Here is a 20,491-nt window from a genome sequence, read left to right as displayed (position 1 = left end):
TGGAGAATTATAGTGAAAAGTACCCAAGTTAATTGAGTTGGAAGGAACTGACAGTTGGAATTCAGATTGAAGAGATAATGCTGCTATTGGTGATGGTAAGATTAAGTATATGACCGTGTGCATGTGTGGCTGTGGTAGAGAGAAAAAAAAGATGATGTAAAGGTCAAGGAACTGAGAGACCAAGTATTGGATGGATCACATGAGGATGCACAAGTCTCTCATTGTAGTAAGAGGGAGGAAACTTAAGTTTTAGGGCTCCTACTACCATATCTAAGCCCTAAAACTGTAATTCTCTAGCTTCATCATGGTGTTGGTGTCCCCATGTTAACCACTTACTATTCATCATCACTTTCATCCCCCACTTTCCTCATTATAAATAAGCATTCTGTAGTCCAGCACTGTACTCACTAAAATTCTTTGCCTGCTTTTCCCTCTGTTCTACATACGTGACACAACCCCAATTCATGTTAAACCTAAAAATCCATTTACCTTTTTGCCTATATCTGAGCAGTTGAACATTGCTGGAGAAAATCACACAAACTCTGCCAAATGACTCACTTCAAATTTATGATCATTAATCTCAAATGTGATTAAACACAAATAAGCTTTTTAACCAACATGACCAGAAAGTTCATTTACCAGTTCTTCAAGAGGACCATTCCATACCTCTCTCCTCAAACCATCTTCCTATCCTACTAGCATCCCCTCCAGTAATGACTTCGGTATATATTTCATGAAGAAAATAGAAACAGACAAGAGCCACCTTCAGTTCTACTTGTCATATGTGTCCCCCTATTTATTCCTTCTCTCGGGATGCCCTAGAAATCTTCCTCCTCATCCTCTTAAGAGCAGCCCTTATGCTTGGAACTCATCTCTTACCTTTTAAAGATTTTACACCTTTGTTTCCTGAATCATCATTTCCCCCACTCTTTACTGAATCATTCTCTTGGCATATAAGCATTCCTTAATATCATTCACTTTAAAAAGAACAAAAAACCTACTATAATATACCTACATCCTTCTAATCCATTTCTCTGCTGTCCTTCACAAAAATAGAGAGCTGTGTGGGTTGATAATCTTATACCTCTTTACTTTGCATTTTCTCTTCTGCCTGTTCCAGTTAATCCTGTATCTCCACTCTGATTTTTAGTAAGGCCACTAATAACCTAGAGTGTGAAGTTTAGATGTCTCTGAACTTACTCTCTTTCTCCCTTCTTGAAATGATGTCTTCAGGAGACATCCATGCTACTACACCCACCTGGTTGTGCTTTTTTCCTCGTTGGTTTTCTTATTTTCCTTTGCTAGCTCTTATTCTTCTAAAAGAGGCTTCCCAGGTGGTTCAGCTTTTAAGCATCCATCGGCTATTGCAGGAGATGCCGGTGCAATCCCTGGGTCAGGACGATCCCGTGGAGTATTCTTGCCTGGAAAATCCCATGGACAGAGGAGCCTGGCAGGCTACAGTTCACAGGGTCGCCAAGAGTAGGATATGGCTGAGAGACTAAACAACAGCAGTCCCTCTGATAGAGCTCTAGATGTTGGATTGGTCAAGAGCTGTGTCCTCAGCTTGCTTTCTTGTCTGTTCTTTCTCCTTAGGTGAACCTATGCAGCCTCATCATATCAAATATAATCTAGATGACTGTCATATTTACATATTCATCCCAGACCTTTCCCCTCAGCTCCAAAGTCTAAAGCAGCTGCCTCAAACATCTCCACTTGAAATATCTGATTAACATCTCAGTCTTCCCCTGCATCTTCCAAATCTTCTATCTCCTTTTCTTCCCTCCCCACCTTCCCACATTCGGGCCTTCTGCATCCTAGTAAATCTACCACCCAGTTGCTCTGGTATTCTTGATTATTCTCTTCTCCTCAAATCCTACAGGAAGACTTGTTAGTTTGACAAAGTATATGCAAAGTCTGAGCACTTTTTCACTCTTGCCTCTGCTGACTCCCCAGTGCAAGCCTCCATTATCTCATGTTTAGACTTTTACAATGGCCTCCTTATTGCGTCTCTTTGCCTCTTCTTTTTCAAGAGTCTTTGGATTTTTTTGTTGTTGTTTTGGCACAGCCCCACGATTTGCAGGATCTTAGTTCCCCGACCAGGGAGTGAACCCAGGCCCCCTGCAGTGGAAGCACAGGGTTCTAACCACTACTGAACTGCCAGGGAATTCCCATTTTTGCATCTTTTGCCTCTCTACAGTTGGACCTTGATACAGAAGCCAGAGTGGTCTTTGTAAAGCAAAAATCAGGCCAAGGCACTCCTCTTCTTAGAACCTTCTCATTTCTCTTAGAATAAAGACCTATCCTATAGTGCCCTACATAAGTATGGGCCTTCCTCCTCCACTCTGTCCTTCATCCACAATGTTACTCCAGCATGTTAGGCTCATTCTGTGCTGTTTCCCCAGTGCAATACTCTTTCCCCTCATTTTCCACAGAAGTGCCTGCTCCCATCATGCAGGTCTCAGCTTAGGTTTCACTTCTGCAGATAGGCCTTCCCTGCCCACTCTAGCTAGAGCAGCCCACCGGTCACTGACTATGACTTAACCTTATTTTATCTCATTCATGAGGCCTACTAGTATTAAAAATTGTATTTATTTTTAAATTGTATTTCTCCTGTCAGTACAATTTAAGCTGACTGAAGGTGACATCTGCTTTCTGTCTTATTGATGATCATATTCCTAGCCCCAGAACCTGGGGAATAGTAACAATCAGTAAACATAATTTGTTGTTGACTGATCGGCTCCTCTTTTTCTTTGCTCTGATTGAATTCAGCCCCTCTGTGATTTCCTAGGAACTGTGATCTTTGAATTATCCTCTTTCATTATTCTCTCCTTCACTGGTTTCTCATTTGGGTTTTATTTGGATTTTAACATATTCATCTCTCTCACAACATACTCCCTCATTGCCTCCAGGCCTTTGTGTTCTTGAGGCAACATTCTCTTTCCCATTTTCCTCCCTTCTCCCTCTCTTACTACTCAGGTGACCTCAAATCAGCCTCCCTGTCTTCTCAACTGGGTGCCTTGTCACAGCACTCATCACAGGTGTTGAAGAGGTTTTGCAGATACTTCTTCAAAAGGGAAGGGATCTGTCTATCTTATTATTGCCATTGTTAGCATGTAGTGAATACTGTTTAAATCTATTTTGAATGAATAATCTGGCCAGGGGAAGTCAGAGGCTTTATGATTGCAGAAATTAACAACAGGAGTATATGCACCTTATTGTATTCCTTTCCCCAGCAGTTAACGAACACTTAACATGCATATGGCACATTTAAACGATGAGGTATATACTGAGTGCCCTTTACTAGTTGCTCCGTCGTGTCCAACTCTGTGACCCCACGGACTGTAGCCCACCAGGCTTCTCTGCCCATGGAATTCTCCAGGCGAGAATACTGGAGTGGATTGCCATTCCCTTCTCCAGAGGAACTTCCCACCCTAGAACCCTGGTCTCCTGCATCGCAGGCAGATTCTTTACCAACTGAGCTATCAGGGAAGCCTCCTTTACTCTTTAAAAGAAGGAAAAAAACCTTCCACCTCAGATGTCACAGTGTTTTGAGCTTAGAGTGCCACCTGCTGGTTTGTATAGGGAAATACAGTATCTGACCCACTTGATAATTCCCCTTTGGGTATCCTGTCTCCAGTGTTCTTTTCCTCTTTTTCCTTTATCATTCTGTGCTTCTGCTTTGATTAATCCTGACCAGGAATGCAATCAAAACTAAATATCTTCTTTAACTGTGTTTTTCCTCATCTGTTTTTCAGCTTTTGCCATATCACAGGAAAACCTCTCTTCCTCTTTCTGCACTAAATTAAAAAATATTGTGATTGTGACACTTCTGTTTTTTAAGCAAAATAAGATATAATGAGATGTGCATTTTAGAATGCTGAAAAATGTCTTTCAGTCTCCTGGCAAAACACGAAAAATAAAAAGTGATTTCCTTATGTTTTATTTACTTATAAAACTTATAACTCTTTTTCATTGTCATTGTCTTTTATTTCAACTATATTAGTGCTTAAATATTGGGTTCTTGTGAACCAGACCAGAAACGTTGATCACTTATTTTATATCTGTATGAAAGTTTGAGTTCCCAAAGATAACCAACTTGTAGATGAACTTTTGTCACACAACTTAGGAAACTCTTCATATCTTACATCCATAGTCCTTTGTTAATTTATAAAATTTATGATGCTAAGATGAAGAGATGAAATGTAACTAAATTTATGGGGGTTTTTTTTATGTGTTGTGTCTTTAAATCATATCTGTGATTCTTTGAAAACTGATAATTCATTAATTTCATAGAGAAATTCTCAAGTAGAATTTTGATTCCCTGGGGTATTATGCTGTGCTTAATCACTCAGTCGTGTCCGACTCTTTGCAACCCACTGGAGAATAGCCTACTATGCTCTGCTGTTCGTGGGGATTCTCCAGGCAAAAATACTGGAGTGGGTTGCCATGCCCTCCTCCAGGGAATCTTCCTGGCCCATGGATCGGACTCAGGTCTCCTGCATTGGAGGTGGATTCTTCACCCTTTGAGCTACCAGGGAAGCCCAAGAATACTGGAGTGGGTAGCCTGTCCCTTCTCCAGGAGACCTTCCCAACCCAGGAATCAAACTGGGGTCTCCTGCATTGCAGGAGGATTCTTGCCAGCTGAGCTACTAGGCAAGCCTTATTCAATCTCTGCCCCTTTGGCTGTTGAATACAATATAAGAATGACATATATTTGTATAAAAATTAGTGATATTTGCTAGTCCTTGTCAGACATTATTAACTCTATGCTAGGCTGAAGGAGACAGTGGCTTGAATCTCTGGTAAAGAAGTGAACATTTCAGTCCTTTTATGTGTGGCATCTTTCCCTTTTTAGAGGTATATATTACTTTAGAAGTGTGTTACTTGCAGAATGTTTCTGGGAAAATAATAATTTCAAGTGATAAAGGAAAAGAAAGTTATATTTATAAAATTATAAGTGCTGTAGTTGTTTTATATTAATGTAAACCACCAAATTACCAGAGCATCATGGATTTATCATTGTGTTTTTAGTAACTTATCATATTATCGTTTTGTGGCATGGTATTATAAACAGCATAAAAACAGCACTTTGAGTGTTTTCATCAAATTATTAATCAAAAACTTGCATTTTCCTCTGCTTATAAGCAGTGCTTCATTTTTCAGTGTGACTTTGTAGCAATTGTTGCTGTTGCTGTTCAGTCACTGAGTCATGTCCAACTCTTTGCAGCCCCATGGACTGCAGCATGCCAGGCTTCCCTGTCCTTCACCATCTCCCAGAGCTTGCTCAAACTCATGTCCCTTGAGTCGGTGATGCCATCCAACCCTCTCGTCCTCTGTCATCCCCTTCTCCTCCTACCTTCAATCTTTCCCAACATCAGGGTCTTTTCTAATGAGTGGGCTCTTCGCATCAGGGGGCCAAAATATTGGAGCTTCAGCATCAGTCCTTCCAATGAATATTGAGGATTGATTTCCTATTCCTAGCAATAGCAGTCTAAAAGAGACATAACTTGTTTTACAATGTAGAGCAATTGATTTGCTTTTTTAGGGCCTCAGTCTCTTCATATACAAAATAAAATATTTGAACCAGATGATTCTGGTCACATTGTTTGCTGACATAATTAGGTAGAACCTTTTGTCTGTATCTGAAGGAAATCAGTGAAAAGAATATTATTCCTTAAGGATAAAGTAAACCTATTGGAACTTACTTCTTCTGTTGTGCTTAAAAGTATTAATTCATTTTATGATATCTTTGTAGTTATTGTGCAATTTTATAATTTTAATTGGTGATAATTGTGGGAAATAATAAAATAAAGTTATATCCGCTTTTTGTTAAAAACCACAATGCTTTTTAGAAGCTGTGTAAACTTTTGCCTCCTCTTAGACTTGTTTATAGTAACTCATAAAGTCATATCATGCTTTTTTTTAAGTGACATTGATGTTTGGGTCCCAGAACCAGACCACTCAGAAGTTCCAGCTGAGTGGTGGGATTTTGATGCTGATAAGTCACTCCTTATTGGAGTTTTTAAACATGGTAAGTGAGAAGTAAGATAGGTAGAGTCTTCCTCTCTGTATACTGTTAAATCAGCTATGTCTTAATTTATTGATTTCCACTTACAGCCTTATTTCAGTAACACCCATTGAATACACTGTATAAAGTATATACTCTCAAACTGTCCATCAGTCACTACATTTTCTTATGAGTGAGTGGCATATATAAACTGCTTCTCCCGGACATGTCTCATGTAACATTCCCTCTCAGGAAGAGTTTTTATTTGAGATTTGTTGCATGTGATCAGCTTTTCCTCTTTTTCAATGTAACTGATAAATTTAATCTAGATTCCTAAATATACTTATTGTCAGACCATGTAATGTTTGTGATAATTTCTAGAAAACGTTTAACCTGTATCATTTTAATATATGGTCCCTTTAGTCCAGGAACATCACCCATCATAAATATGAGAAATACTTACATGTTTTTCTTTTTTTTATCCTTTTTACCTCCAAAATTGGTGGTCCCTCTAGGTTATGAAAAATATAACACTATCCGAGCAGACCCGGCATTGTGCTTCTTGGAAAGAGTGGGAAAACCTGATGAGAAAGCAGTTGCTGCAGAACAGAGGGCAAATGATTATATGGATGGGTACGTGCATTTCAGAAGCATGAGTTCTCCGTATATCTCTGTCAACATCAGCATGTTCTATGTCAGTGATGTTTCTCTTTAAATAAAGTAGTAGTAAGAGATTTTGGAGTTTACAATCCAAACGAGCTAATGATAGTCTAATAAATCAGCACTTGTCAAACAGAGTGTGGATGAAGAAAGAGACTGGACCTTCCCCACACCCATTCATTTGATGAGTTCTTCACTTGTCCATTCTTAGTAGTCACAGCAATTAAGACCATAAAATTCTGAAGGTGTAAGAGGGAAGAAAAAGGCTAAGCATACACAATTGAAGAGAAACATGGTGTTCATTATACCTGTTTCTTTTCTCACCGAAAGCGAAAAGTAAGAGACTGTGTTAAGATTAATATCACATTTATAAGTGAACTTGGGGGTAAATTAGAACTAGCTTTCTTCTGACTTGCCATGTAATTGCCTTCATGCTAATAGACTTGAGCTCCTCTGGCTAAAGAACAGAGACTTCAGTCTGACCTTTAAAACATTAAAAAGTCTTTCCAACAGTACCCCATTTGTTTGTCCAGCCAAGGGAAATTTGAAGTTCGGGAACAATAATGATGGCATTTGTTCGTATTTAACAGGGATGTGGAAGATCCAGAATACAAACCTGCCCCAGCTATCTTTAAAGATGATATAGAGGTATGCTTTGGATCATGTTTTTAAGTCATCAATTCTAGTTATCCATGTTTTCTTTTGCTTGCTTTTTTTATGTGTGTTTTTCCTTCATATGTTTTTATTATGCATCATTTCTCAGAAGTTAGTGACCAGCTTAGGTTGCCAGACATCACAAATAAGCATTTAGAATTTGCTTGATTTCCCCTTCTAGACAAGCTGGAGAGTGGTTTGGACATATGGATGAAATGGAACTTGCCAACATGCTACAATGCTAGGAACCAAAGAAACACAGTGTTCAGGGGCAAAATCCCAAAGCAGAGTGAAAACTAGATACTAAGGTACACAGCAACAGGTAGAAACTGTGCCTCCGTAAAACAGTTTGAAATAGAGGGTAGAGCCTAGAGGAATTTTGAGCTGCTAAAGCACAGTTCTAAGTGTTCTATTTATGGAAAGTCAAAAAGAAGAAAAAGAGTTGTTGAAAGTACAGAAAATAATCTGTTGGATTGGAGAAATGATATTAAAAGAGGAGAGGAATTTCTCCAGTATTTCTAAGAACATAGTAAAGACTAAACAATGCTATGGCTGTCAGGTAGGATTTGCTGGCCTTGGTTGCCAAGGGAATGGGACATTGGTGTGGTGCCTACATGAGGTTTAGGCCAGTGTGTACCAGTGAGAATGATATCCAGTAAAATCAGAACCCTTAAATAGTTCTTTCTGCCAAATTGTGCATAAAAACGTAGGAATTTATCTCAGCATGGGCTTCAGGTAAGGAGAAAATTATCTCCCCTGAGAATTCATAACCATAGGCCTACCTTTTCTTGAGTTTATGGTTTGATTTTTTTTTTTTTAATTTAATCTGCATGGTCCAGGAATTCTCAAGGCAAAAAATGTAATATAAAAAGAGATCCCAAGCTGGTAATACACTTGAGGTATCTGGTGAAAGAAAACAAACAAAGATAAAGAAATAATAGAAGAAACAACTTCAGTTGAGATTATATTTGCGTCCTGAAGATAAAAGCCTTCCATGAAATAAGGTCAAAATCCAAAACTTAATCTATGAGGAACAATTTACCATGAGTTAATGTTAGCAAATACAACAAAGAACAAGATTAGATCTCTAAGAATTTCTAATAATAGATCTCCTGAAATAGAAAATAAATAAATTTTTTACTGATTAAAGACATTAAAGAAAACTAAGAACAGAACAAAAGAAAGCATATGATTTTAAAAGGGACATGTGAAGGAGAATTATATATAACTTTAGAAGTGGAAAATATTGACCTTGAAATTTAAAACTTAACAAGTAAGTTAAACCTTGTGCTGGAGAAGCAAATTAGACACAGTTCATGAGAGAAGAAACTATTTACAATATAGAAGAAATTATCCATAATGTAGCATGATGAATCAGTTTGAGCCAAAAAGAGAGAAACCACATAGTGATTTCAATAGGGAAAGCGTGATGTAAAGACTTACTGATTGTGATAGAGGAATTGAAATAATGAGAGAGAGACTAGAAAGCAGTGTCGGGAACTCTAAAGAATGTAAGAATAGCCACTGCTCCTAAGGCTGAGATACAGCACCCAGGGAAGGATCCTGTCCCCATGAGGGCTAAGGGTATGGCCTTAGTAAACAGAGGACTGTTATCGAAAAGATTAGAAATAACAAGTATTGGATAGGATGCAGAGAAAAGTGAAACCTTATACATGGTTGGCGGGAATGTAAATTGGTGTGGCCACTATGGAAAACAGTATGGAGGTTCCTTAAAAATTAAAAATCGTCATGTGATCCAGCAGCCAAACTACAGGTACTTAGCCTTTAAAGAAAAACACAAATTTGAAAAGATATATACACCCCTATCACATGTTGTTTCAAGTATTATTTATAATAACCAAGATGTGGTAACAGCCTAAGTGTCTCTTGATGGAAAATGGGTAAAGAGATTGTGAGAGATATATACATAACACACATTTTCATATATATGTTTATGTATGTATGTATACAATGGAATATTATTCAGTCTTTAAAAAGACTGACGTCTTCTCATTTGCAACAACATGGATGGACCTTGAGAACGTTATGCTAAGTGAAATAAGTCAGAGAAAGACAAATACTGTGTGATCTCTTAATATGTGGAATCTAAAAAAGAACATATTTTTAAACTAAATTGATAGATAAAGAGAACAGATTGTGCTTGCCAGAGGCTAGGAGTTAGAGATGAGGTGGAAATGGGTGAACTGTTTTTGGTTTGGGTTTTTTTAGTTTAAATAAATTTTTAAAATTCTATTGCAAACAAAATATTAAAAAGAAAATCGATTCTCTTATTGTATCTTGACCCAGTTTCCCTGTGACAGATTTCTGTTTTCTTTTGAAAGGATGATGTTTCCTCACCAGGAGATCTTGTTATAGCAGATGGAGGTAAATAACGTTTCTTTCTTTAGTAGTATAGTAAATTAACATTGCCGTGATACCATGAGATAAGTAAACTAGTACACTGTTATATGTTTCAAATGTACATGAAATTTATTTACAGTTGCAATCATTATAAAACATAGTTGATTGAAAGTTTAACAATATTTTTAGTTCTTAGATCTCTAATTAAAGCTTTTTTAAAAGATTTGTTTTTGCGTTTCACTTAATTGGATTAAAAGAAAAAATTAAGTAGGGAAATTTTGCTGCTTTTGTGAGCTTCATGACAGTATTTAGTTTTTTTGTGTGTTTGTTTTTTAGTTGTGTGTTTTTTTTTTAATTGACATGAGTTTGTTTAAATGTAGATGGTCAGCTGATGGAGGGTGATAAAGTTTATTGGCCTACTCAGTCAGCTTTAACTACCCGTTTGAGGCGTCTCATTACTGCATATCAGCGTACTAATAAAAACAGACAAATCCAGCAGATACAACCTACTTTCCCTGTGCCTGCCAGTGTTATGCAGCCTCTTTATGAAGAAGCCACTCTTAACCCTAAAATGGCAGCCAAGATAGAAAGACAGCAGAGGTAAGACTAAGTTTTTAATATATAGTATCTAAATATACTATTCATTCTGAAGTCTGTTAGGCTGTGATGATCTCACTTTGCTAAAAACATATCTAGGTAGAGAAGTTGGTCACAGCAAAATGCTTTATGCACACATACATGTGTACATAAGTATATGCACACACAAAGATGGTTAGACTAATACAGATTGCATTTTATAGTTACTGGGTCTTATTTTATGTGTAATTCATGTTTATGAACAGTGAGGTGTAAGGAAAATGAAGGTGAAAACTCAACAATTAAATTATAAATGAAATGTATTTTTAAATTATATGAAATAAATTCCATTGTGTCTTATTTCACATGATGGCATTAATGAAGTACAGAATTCATGAAAGAGAAGTTCGTCTCTGCTTTTTATAGAGGATGAACCCTTAAAGCTACTGATGTCAAAGGGAAATAAATGGTAGTAGAACTTCTTGCAAGAGATCTTATTAGGAAGACAGGCACACTTCTCTCATCCCCAAAACTTTAACTTCTTAAAAAGGATAGAATCCCTGGAAAAGAGTAAAGAAAGTTTAGCAATAACCTGGCCTCCTTGTTAAACCTGGATCTTTGGATTTTTTCTGAATGATAAATCACTGTTCCTTTGTTTCACTCGAGGCACATTCATTGTAACCAGAATTTACTCCAACATTTAAGATTTTAGCTATCCTAGATGTAATATTCAAATGCCGCTACCTATGTAAATACACTGTTTCAGTTACCTGTCCTTGGATAACCTCCCATCCCATTACACAGTGATGTAAAGCAACATCGGTTTTTTATTTCTCACGATTCTGTGGGTTGACCAGGTGGTTCTTCTGCTTCCCATGGTGTTGGCCAGAGTGTGGGAAGGGTTTGAAAATTGAGTTAGTTGCACAGTCACATCTGACTCTGTGATCCCATGAACTGTAGCCCACCAGGCTCCTCTGTCTGTGGAATTCTCCAGGCAAGAATACTGGAGTGGGTTGCCATTTCCTTCTCCAGGGGATCTTCCCAACCCAGGGATCAAACCTGGGTCTCCTTCATTGCAGGCAGTTTCCAAGAGGGAGCGTTCCAAATGCCAAAGGCTGAAGTTGCAGGTTTTTTATGGCCCAGCCTCGGCAGTTACAGAGTGTCACAGCTGCCACCCTACTGTTGGTCAAAAAAATCACAGGGCCAACCATGATTTAAGGGAAATGAGTTGCATCTCTCAAATGGAAGAGTGGCAAAGAATTTGTGGCCATCTTCAATCTGCCACATACATTTTGCCTCAGTCTATATCTTTAGGAAGATTTAGATAATCTTCCTAAAGTTTTAGTTTTATCATAATATTCAGTACCCTGTATTTCGTACAAGGATAAAGTCTAACTTCTTAAGCCTTAATTCAAGAGTCTCTTCAGTTTAGGCCTTAGCATGCATTTATAATTTTATTCACTACTATTTCCTCAGCCTGAATGCCCCACTTAGTCTTGATTCAATATCCTGCTTAAGTTGTTCTTGTCACCGAGAATATTCTTATTAACTCTTTAGTCTATACATGGCCCTACTATTCCTTCAGTGTTCAACATGGGTTCTTTATCCTCTGTTGGTTTTTTCCTGCACTAGACTAGCTCACAGTATTCTTTGTTTTCTGCACTCGTATAGCACTTAGCTAAAAAAAGCTAGTCATTTTCAAAATGATAAAAGATCCTGTAATAACATTTATCTTTTCCTTTCCATGTCTTATCTAACCTGTAAACAAATGCCATTTAATTCTGTGATGTCTTTCTTGATTAGTCAAGTTTGAACAAATCCTTCCATCTTCTGTGCTGTCCTAAACTTGTGGTTTCTATAATACATACAACTATAAAATACTACCTTATACTGTAAATATGTTTGAAATGTTTTATCCAAAGGGAGGGTCATCATGTCTTACACATTCTTGTATCCCATGCATATTTTTTCACACAGTTAAGTATGCAAAAAAACCATTATTGTCTGAAGGAAAAGAAACATGGGTAGAGATGAGTCAACTAGCATTTTTAAATGTGTTTATAAGGCAGTAACCCTGGATTTAATCTTTTAAAGTGTTAGGTACTTGAAGTGTTTTTGAATTTTACAATAGTTATTTATATTCAGCATTAATATTATTTCCATGAACAATGTGACTTTTTCTTTAATTCAAAATAGATGGACAAGAAGAGAAGAAGCTGATTTTTACAGAGTTGTATCTACATTTGGAGTGGTATTTGATCCTGACAGAGGCCAGTTTGATTGGACAAAATTTAGGGCTATGGCTCGGCTACATAAGAAAACTGACGATAGCTTAGAGAAATATCTGTACACATTCATGTCAATGTGTCGGAGGGTTTGTCGTCTTCCTTCCAAAGAAGGTATGTATAAAATTTTTTTTTCCTTTGTTTCAATCAAAGAAACAATTAAAATCCAGAAATTCCCAGCTTTTTAATACAGTTTCATGTAATTCAACATTTCACCAGTTTTTCTGAATTGTAAGTAAACTCTGCTTAACAGTCCTTTATTCCTTAATTCTACTATTGAAATGAGAGCTAAAGAGAATACAGGTACACATTTAATTTTGAGAAAATAGTGTTTTTATTTAGAACTAGATTTATGATTGTCGAGGGTGGGAAAATAAAGGATAGCTTTTGGTAAATAGAACTAACCTATATTTTTAGTCTGTCTAATAGGAACTGTGCTGGAGGGCTTATTTAGCACAAATAATTTTGCAAGAAATGAGGCCTCCATTCAAAAGACATTTTAGTAGGAAAATCCACCCAGGGCCTTCAGAAAACAAAACCAAAACAAGAGCAATTAATCAGAGCTGCTAATTCTCAGCCAATTTAATTGATTTTGAATCCCAGGTGGGGAGTTTTCATATATCCCTCACGTTTCCTCCCATAATATTAAAATCTTAAATCACTAATCATCTTGCTGCTGCTGCTGCTGCTAAGTCACTTCAGTCATGTCCAACTCTCTGCAACCCCATAGACGGCAGCCCACCAGGCTCTCCCTTCCCTGGGATTCTCCAGGCAAGAATGCTGGAGTGGGTTGCCATTTCCTTCTTCAATACATGAAAGTGAAAAGTGAAACTGAAGTCTTAGTCGAGTCCAACTCTTGGTGACCCCATGGACTGCAGCCCACCAGGCTCCTCTGTCCATGGGATTTTCCAGGCAAGAGTACCAGAGTGGGTTGTCATTGCCTTCTCTGAAATTATTAGTCCAGGAAACTAACATTAGTACAATACCATTAACTAAACACCTTTTCAAGTCTTATCTGTTTTTCTACTAATGTCCTTTTTTGTTCCAAGAGCCCATGTTGAATTCCATTGTTGTTTTCCCTTCACCTCCTGCAGTCTGTCACAGTTCCTCAGTTTGGGTTTGTTTGTTTGTTTCGTCTTTAATGACGCTGATACCGTTGATCAATTTTGCCAAAAACCCTTCAATTTGGATTTGTCTTGTGTTTTCACATGATTGTGTTGAGGTTATGCCTTTTTTTTTTTTTTGCAAGAATAGCTTAGAATTGATGTTGTGTCTTTCTCAGAACGTAACATCAAGGGGCTCATGATGTCAGTGCGTCTTTTTACTGATGATGTAGCCCTTGATTCTTTGTTAAGCTTAGGTAGTTTCTGCTGCGTTTCTCCAGTGTAAAATTATGTTCTCCCCTGTAGTTAACAGATTATCTTAAGAAGATACTTTGAGACCACACAAATCCTATTCTCCTCAAACTTTCACCCACTGATTTTAGTAACCATCAGTAGATCTTATCTGCAGCAGTTTTTAACTTTGCAGTTCTACTGCAAGGAAAAACTGTTCCTTCTCCCCAGTCTACTCAATTATTTATTCATATTCATATTTATTCAAATGTGTGTTTATTTTTTATTCTGTAGGTTATAATCCAGTACTGTCAGTGTTAATTCTGGTGTTCATATTGTTCTAAATCTGGCCATTAGTAGCTCTTCAGGTAGTCTCTACATTATTCCAACAAACCTCTATCTTTTTTTGAGTACTTTCCAACTGCCAGTGTCTCTGCTGATAAAGATATGACCCCACCAAAAAGAAGAGTGTGGTCTGATGTTGAAATGGAACTGTCTCAGACTAGTAGTCATACACCATTTGACAATTGTTCCTATGTTTATATCAAATTTTAAGAAAGACTTTGGTGTCCCTGTGAGTCCACTGTAATACTCTGAGTTACCTCAGTGCACTTAAAGATATACGGACTTAAGTTTGCCTATGGGATGTTATTTTAACGTTTAATTTGTATTTATAAGTGAGTTTGAGTGCTTTTCTCTTTGATTAAAACGGAGTAGTGTGACATTAGCTCATAGAGAATTTCTTAAAAGTTCATCCTAGTTCTATTAACATACTTACAAAGTAATCTTAATGTTTTATTTAACTTTCTATAGATCCAGTGTTATGTGTTACATGGTTATTAATACTTCTTTCTAAAACTTACATTTCTCCTCATTTAAAACTGTTAAAATGAAATTCTGAAACTATACAAGATATTGAGTAGATGTATATTTTAGAAGTTGCATTATTTGTTTTAAACCTATAATGAAATATTTTTTAGGGTAATACGTTTGTTCTTGTCTCAATATAGAATTGGTGGATCCAAGTATTTTTATCCAGCCAATCACAGAAGAACGTGCTTCTCGGACTTTATATCGCATTGAACTTCTGAGGAAAGTAAGGGAACAGGCCCTCCGACATCCACAATTGTTTGAGCGCTTGAAGCTTTGCCATCCAAATCCAGACTTACCAGTCTGGTGGGAATGTGGCTCTCATGATAGGGACTTGCTCATTGGAGCTGCTAAACACGGGGTGAGCCGAACAGACTATCATATTCTTCGGGACCCTGAACTCTCATTTATGGCCGCTCAGAGGAACTACAGTCAAAGTAAGATGGCTCATTCAAGGACTTCTACCCCACTTTTACAGCAATATCAAGTAGCACTTTCTGCTTCTCCTCTTACCTCTCTACCTAGGCTCCTAGATCCTAAAGCTGTTATTCTAGAGGATGTGAAAGTTAAAAGTGAAAACCTTAAAGAGGAGCCTCAGTCTTCTGAAGAAGAGTCTATGTCTTCTGAGGAAACCAGGACACTAATAAAGTCTGAGCCTGTAAGTCCAAAGAATGGTGTTTTACCACAGGCTACTGGAGACCAGAAATCTGGTGGAAAAGGTGAAACAGACAGACGCATGGTTGCAGCCAGAACAGAGCCTCTAACTCCAAACCCGGCTTCTAAGAAACAGCGAGTCCACAAGAGAGGATCAGAGTCTAGTTCTGATTCTGACTCTGATTCTGAGAGATCATCCTGTTCTTCCAGATCATCTTCTTCCTCGTCTTCCTCCTCTTCGTGTTCCCACTCTCGATCAGGCTCTAGCTCTTCTTCTTCCTCCTCTTGTTCTTCAGCATCATCTTCATCCTCATCCTCATCTTCCTCTTCCTCATCCTCCTCCTCATCTTCGTCAGAAGAAAGTGACAGTGAAGAAGAGGAAGTCCAAAAGCGAGGTATATGCATAAAGTGCTTTTGCTATTTTAAGACATTTCATATGCAAATGAGAAGTGATTCAGATTGCTTAAGCATGCTTAAAATTGTTAGTTTAAATTTTACGTGTACAGATTTTCTTAAAGAAGGACTGCTGAAAATGCAACTAGATTACTGGTTCATACTCTGTATTCAGTATTCACATTGCAAAATGGGTTAGTCAAACAGAGGATTAGAGACTTGGCACAGTAATTTTATTTCTTTGTGATTGCCTTGAATTTAGTATTGTATTTTTCCTAAAACAAGTTCATCAGTGAGCAAATAAAGATAATAATTTTATAATAGACACCAGTCCGACTAACAAGACCCTACTTGGGCCTACTCAGAAAGGTCTAGCGGAGGAACTCCAGCCTGTCCATAGAGTAGTGGTAGGCGGTCCTCTTCTGTGGGCGTCCTTGTTGCAGTCTAACAGCTCAGGTGTAAGGAAATGTGAGTGAGTGTGAGTGCGTTAGTCGCTCAGCCGTGTCCAACTCTTTGCTACCCCATAGATTGGGGCCCACCAGGCTCCTCCATCCATGAGATTTTCCAGGCAAGGATACTGGAGTGGGTAGCCATTCCCTTTCCCAGGGGATCTTCCCAACCCAGGGATCAAACCCAGGTCTTGCAGGTAGACTCTACCGTCTGAGCCACTAGGGAAGACTAAAGAATGAGTCAACATCAAATGGGCAAAAAAGCCATAATAGCAAGCATCTCCTGGAACAACTCCACAAGCATGACTTTCTGGGTTTTCACACAGGACATGCCCAATTACAAGAGTTCCCTCCTGAAAGAATGATACCCTCCCCAGCAAATATTTGTGCCCTCCCAGTCCAAATTGATAAACTCCTGAGTTTACCAATCACGAATGTATGTGTTTTCAGGGAAACAGACCTAGAGAGTTACCACAGGTCAAATCTTCTTGCAGAAAGGGATGTTTGGTTAACCCTATTCCTTCAAACTCTGTAATGCCACTTATTTGGCTTTTGCTATAATTTAAAAAATAATGAGTACTTTATTGTATTCTAGGTGATTTTTTTTTAACTTCTCAACTTTTCATTTTCAAATCCTAATTATATAAGATTTGAGAAGTATATGCAAAATTGTGTTACACAGTCTTTAAAACAATTACAATTGGTCATAATTATTCTTAGCAGAAGGTACCCCTCACATGAAAGCCTACGATGAAGAAAGTGTCGCATCACTGAGCACTACCCAGGATGAGACCCAGGATAGTTTCCAGATGAACAACGGGACCGCAGAGTCTGCTTACATCCTACAGGGTGGATACATGCTGGCAGCGTCATATTGGCCAAAGGTAAGTAAATCATTTCTTGGTGATATAGTTCATTTTTAAAAATATTTTTCTGTCTATCTTTAACGGTAGATAATCTTATTATGTAGGAAAATAGAGTCACTATCATGTGTGGGATGACCATTTGGTGTTAGCATTAAAAGTAACAACTATTACTGTCCACTATTACTCCATTAGCTCTATGTCCTTAAATGTATATGATTATCAACCTTAGAATATTCAGAAGAAAAGATAATGAATGCTTATGTTCACATACAATTCAGATGCTTCTTTATGAAATAAGTGCTTTTAAGTGGGTCTTCTTTAAGAAAATTTACGAACCAGTTGTGACCTAGAAAAATGTTCGTTTAAGTACATGTACATACAGTGGTGGAAGCTCAGACTGGATTAAGACAGTTCTTCCTTCCTCCAGTATGTGACTGGATTAGTAGAAGAGTACTTAACTTTAGAAATGAGAGAGAAGAGAACTCTCTACTCTTCTGTATACTCCTGAGTTTGACTTTTTTATGAAGACCCTGTATTACTCTTTAAAAACAAAAGAACAGCAAAATGTCTTTATACTTTTTAACTTCACCAATGGAAATTTATACAGAATTGTAATATGTATGTGAGAAAATGTATGCATACCAAGTACACACAAGTTGTACCAGGGATAAATCCATCAAAGCTGTGATCCCCAAAGGTCTGGCTCAATTACTGAAATTACCCTTTGATGTTCATGCTGTTGTAGGATCGTGTGATGATCAACCGGCTGGACAGTATTTGTCAAACAGTCCTGAAAGGGAAGTGGCCTTCAGCTAGAAGAAGTTACGATGCCAACGCAGTGGCTTCTTTCTATACCACAAAGCTGCTGGACAGCTCTGGTGCAGCCACAGAATATAGCGAGCCCAGCGCGCCCCCTCCTGCAGGTGCCGCAGTCAAAGAAGAGCATGACCAGTCAACACAGATGTCAAAGGTGAAGAAGCATGTACGAGAAAAGGAGTTTACAGTGAAAATCAAAGACGTATGTTTATTTTTATTGCCCTAGGACCTGATTGCGATTGCGGTGTGCAGCATGCTTTTCCTGCAAATGGCTGCCTGCTCTTACTCTTACTTCCTTCACATACTTGTTTTCTGGTATTTGGATTGTTTTTTTCTTTTTGATATCCAGGTTATTAAACTTGAATATTCTACTAGAGGGATCATCATTAAATATGTTTCTCTACCTATACTTCTGAAAATAGTCCTTCTGCTGATCAAGATGCTTTCTTAAACAGTCTGACAATTTCTTATTGTTTAGTTCTTTTATATAATATTCGAATGGTATGTCAGTGCACTTTCTGTTTTAAATATTTAGCATGCCTTGTTATCAGTAACATTTCATTGTTCAGTATGATTTTTGAAGCTGAATTGATGCCTAAAACGTGGGTAATATCTCTTAAAATGTCATGTGAATAATGTACACAGAAGATATATGTCAATCGCTGAATGGGTTACAATGTACTAGTCACATGAAACATTTGGTTTTGCTCAGAAAAGTGTATGTAATACCTAGATCTTTTTTTTTCACTTAAAGATAGAAATTTTAATATTCATTATAGAAATTGATTAAATGTTTTTCTCTAGTTGATGTATGAACAAGAAGAGAACATGACTGATTTTTCAGGGTTTTTACCTCACTTTTTCTAAGTAAAAAATTTCTTATATACTGCAATGATTTTAATCATTTCTTTCTTGATAATGGCATCCGTTTAACAGGAAGGTGGTTTGAAGTTGACATTTCAGAAGCAAGGGCTCACTCAGAGAAGGCCACTGGACAGTGAAGACTGTGCTCCTGGGCAGCAGCAGTACCTCACTCGACTTCGGGACCTTCAAGGTGCGTCAGAGAGCAGCCTCGCCAGTTTCCCAAAATCCCTACCACTATCAGGTGAATATGCTAGTAATCATTGCCTCAGCATGAAATAGTCCATTCTTCCTAAATCCTTCCTAAGTCCTCACTTACTCACAGAATACTTGCAAGGACGAGATCGTTTCTACTTTAAACAGCCCCTTTATCATAAGAAAGCTCTTATCACAAAATTTCTTCTTTGGAAGCAAATTCTGCCCACAATTGGGTCTTCTCAATGATTGTATTTTTGTCTTTAAAGGCATCACAGAAATAACCTAGTCAAATATCTGCATGATAATCTTAACATTTTGAAAACAATGATAATATCTCCCCTTGAGACTATGATTTGTTCTAATTTTTTGGCAATGTGACTCAGTAATTATTAAATACTGAATTAGTGCCATGTTTTCTGTACTCCAAAGGCACTGAGGAATCCATCCATGAGATTTTGTTTTATTTCTGTTGATCTGGTTGTATTTTGGTTTGTCTGTGTCCCTCTTAAAATGTGCTATCAACAATTGAGAATTTTAGTTCAGAGTAGTTGAGTCTTAAAATGTATGGACCACAACATACTGATCATAAAAAAATGTATCTTTTCAGTTAAAAGCAGATGAATGACTGGAATTTCCTTTGTACCTCTGTATACATAAAGTTAAGGACTCTAATTCAGTTGCCATCCACTACTTGAAAACATTTCAAAACTCCTGTGCTTGTGCACAGTGTGTGACTTTCCTAAAATTTGGGAAAATAATCCTATATTATAGATATTAAATGATTGCTGTTTCCAGTAGCTACTATTCAGTTCAGTTCAGTCGCTCAGTCGTGTCCGACTCTTTGCGACCCCATGAATCTCAGCAAGCCAGGCCTCCCTGTCCATCACCAACTCCCGGGATTCACTCAGACTCAGGTCCATCGAGTCGGTGATGCCATCCAGCCATCTCATCCTCTGTCGTACCCTTCTCCTCCTGCCCCCAATCCCTCCCAGCATCAGAGTCTTTTCCAATGAGTCAACTCTTCGCGTGAGGTGGCCAAAGTACTGGAGTTTCAGCTTTAGCATCATTCCTTCCAAAGAAATCCCAGGGCTGACCTCCTTTAGAATGGACTGGTTGGATCTCCTTGTAGTCCAAGGGACTCTCAAGAGTCTTCTCCAACACCACAGTTCAAAAGCTCAGCTTTCTTCACAGTCCAACTCTCACATCCATACATGACCACAGGAAAAACCATAGCCTTGACTAGACGGACCTTTGTTGGCAAAGTAATGGCTCTGCTTTTCAATATGCTATCTAGGTTGGTCACAACTTTTCTTCCAAGGAGTAAGCATCTTTTAAAAATATCATGGCTGCAGTTACCATCTGCAGTGATTTGCGAGCCCAAAAAATAAAGTCTGAGACTGTTTCTACTGTTTCCCCATCTATTTCCCATGAAGTGATGGGACCAGATGCCATGATCTTCGTTTTCTGAATGTTGAGCTTTAAGCCAACTTTTTCACTTTTCCTCTTT

The 20,491-nt window shown here is 37.9% G+C and overlaps 1 protein-coding gene across 6 annotated transcripts in view; it reads left to right on the top strand.

Moving 5' to 3' along the window:
• The window catches only part of CHD9 (chromodomain helicase DNA binding protein 9), a 224,831-nt gene that overhangs the window by 190,247 nt on the left and 14,093 nt on the right, over positions 1-20,491 (top strand). For 4 of the 6 annotated variants that reach the window (XM_010856340.1, XM_010856348.1, XM_010856377.1 and 1 more), the window contains 10 exons: positions 5,928-6,031; positions 6,523-6,640; positions 7,258-7,315; positions 9,664-9,706; positions 10,063-10,282; positions 12,455-12,657; positions 14,888-15,796; positions 16,964-17,127; positions 17,855-18,127; positions 18,862-19,030. In XM_010856340.1, the coding sequence (XP_010854642.1) occupies positions 5,928-6,031; positions 6,523-6,640; positions 7,258-7,315; positions 9,664-9,706; positions 10,063-10,282; positions 12,455-12,657; positions 14,888-15,796; positions 16,964-17,127; positions 17,855-18,127; positions 18,862-19,030 (2,261 nt within the window). The remainder of the gene's footprint in view (positions 1-5,927; positions 6,032-6,522; positions 6,641-7,257; positions 7,316-9,663; positions 9,707-10,062; positions 10,283-12,454; positions 12,658-14,887; positions 15,797-16,963; positions 17,128-17,854; positions 18,128-18,861; positions 19,031-20,491) is intronic. The other 2 variants (XM_010856368.1, XM_010856358.1) reach the window with 2 other exon arrangements.

The sequence above is a fragment of the Bison bison genome, unplaced genomic scaffold, assembly GCF_000754665.1.
Source record: "Bison bison bison isolate TAMUID 2011002044 unplaced genomic scaffold, Bison_UMD1.0 scf7180017854266, whole genome shotgun sequence".
Taxonomy (NCBI): Eukaryota; Metazoa; Chordata; class Mammalia; order Artiodactyla; family Bovidae; genus Bison; species Bison bison.
The sequence above is the reverse complement of the archived record's forward strand: the minus strand, read 5'-3'. Positions and strand labels throughout refer to the sequence as shown.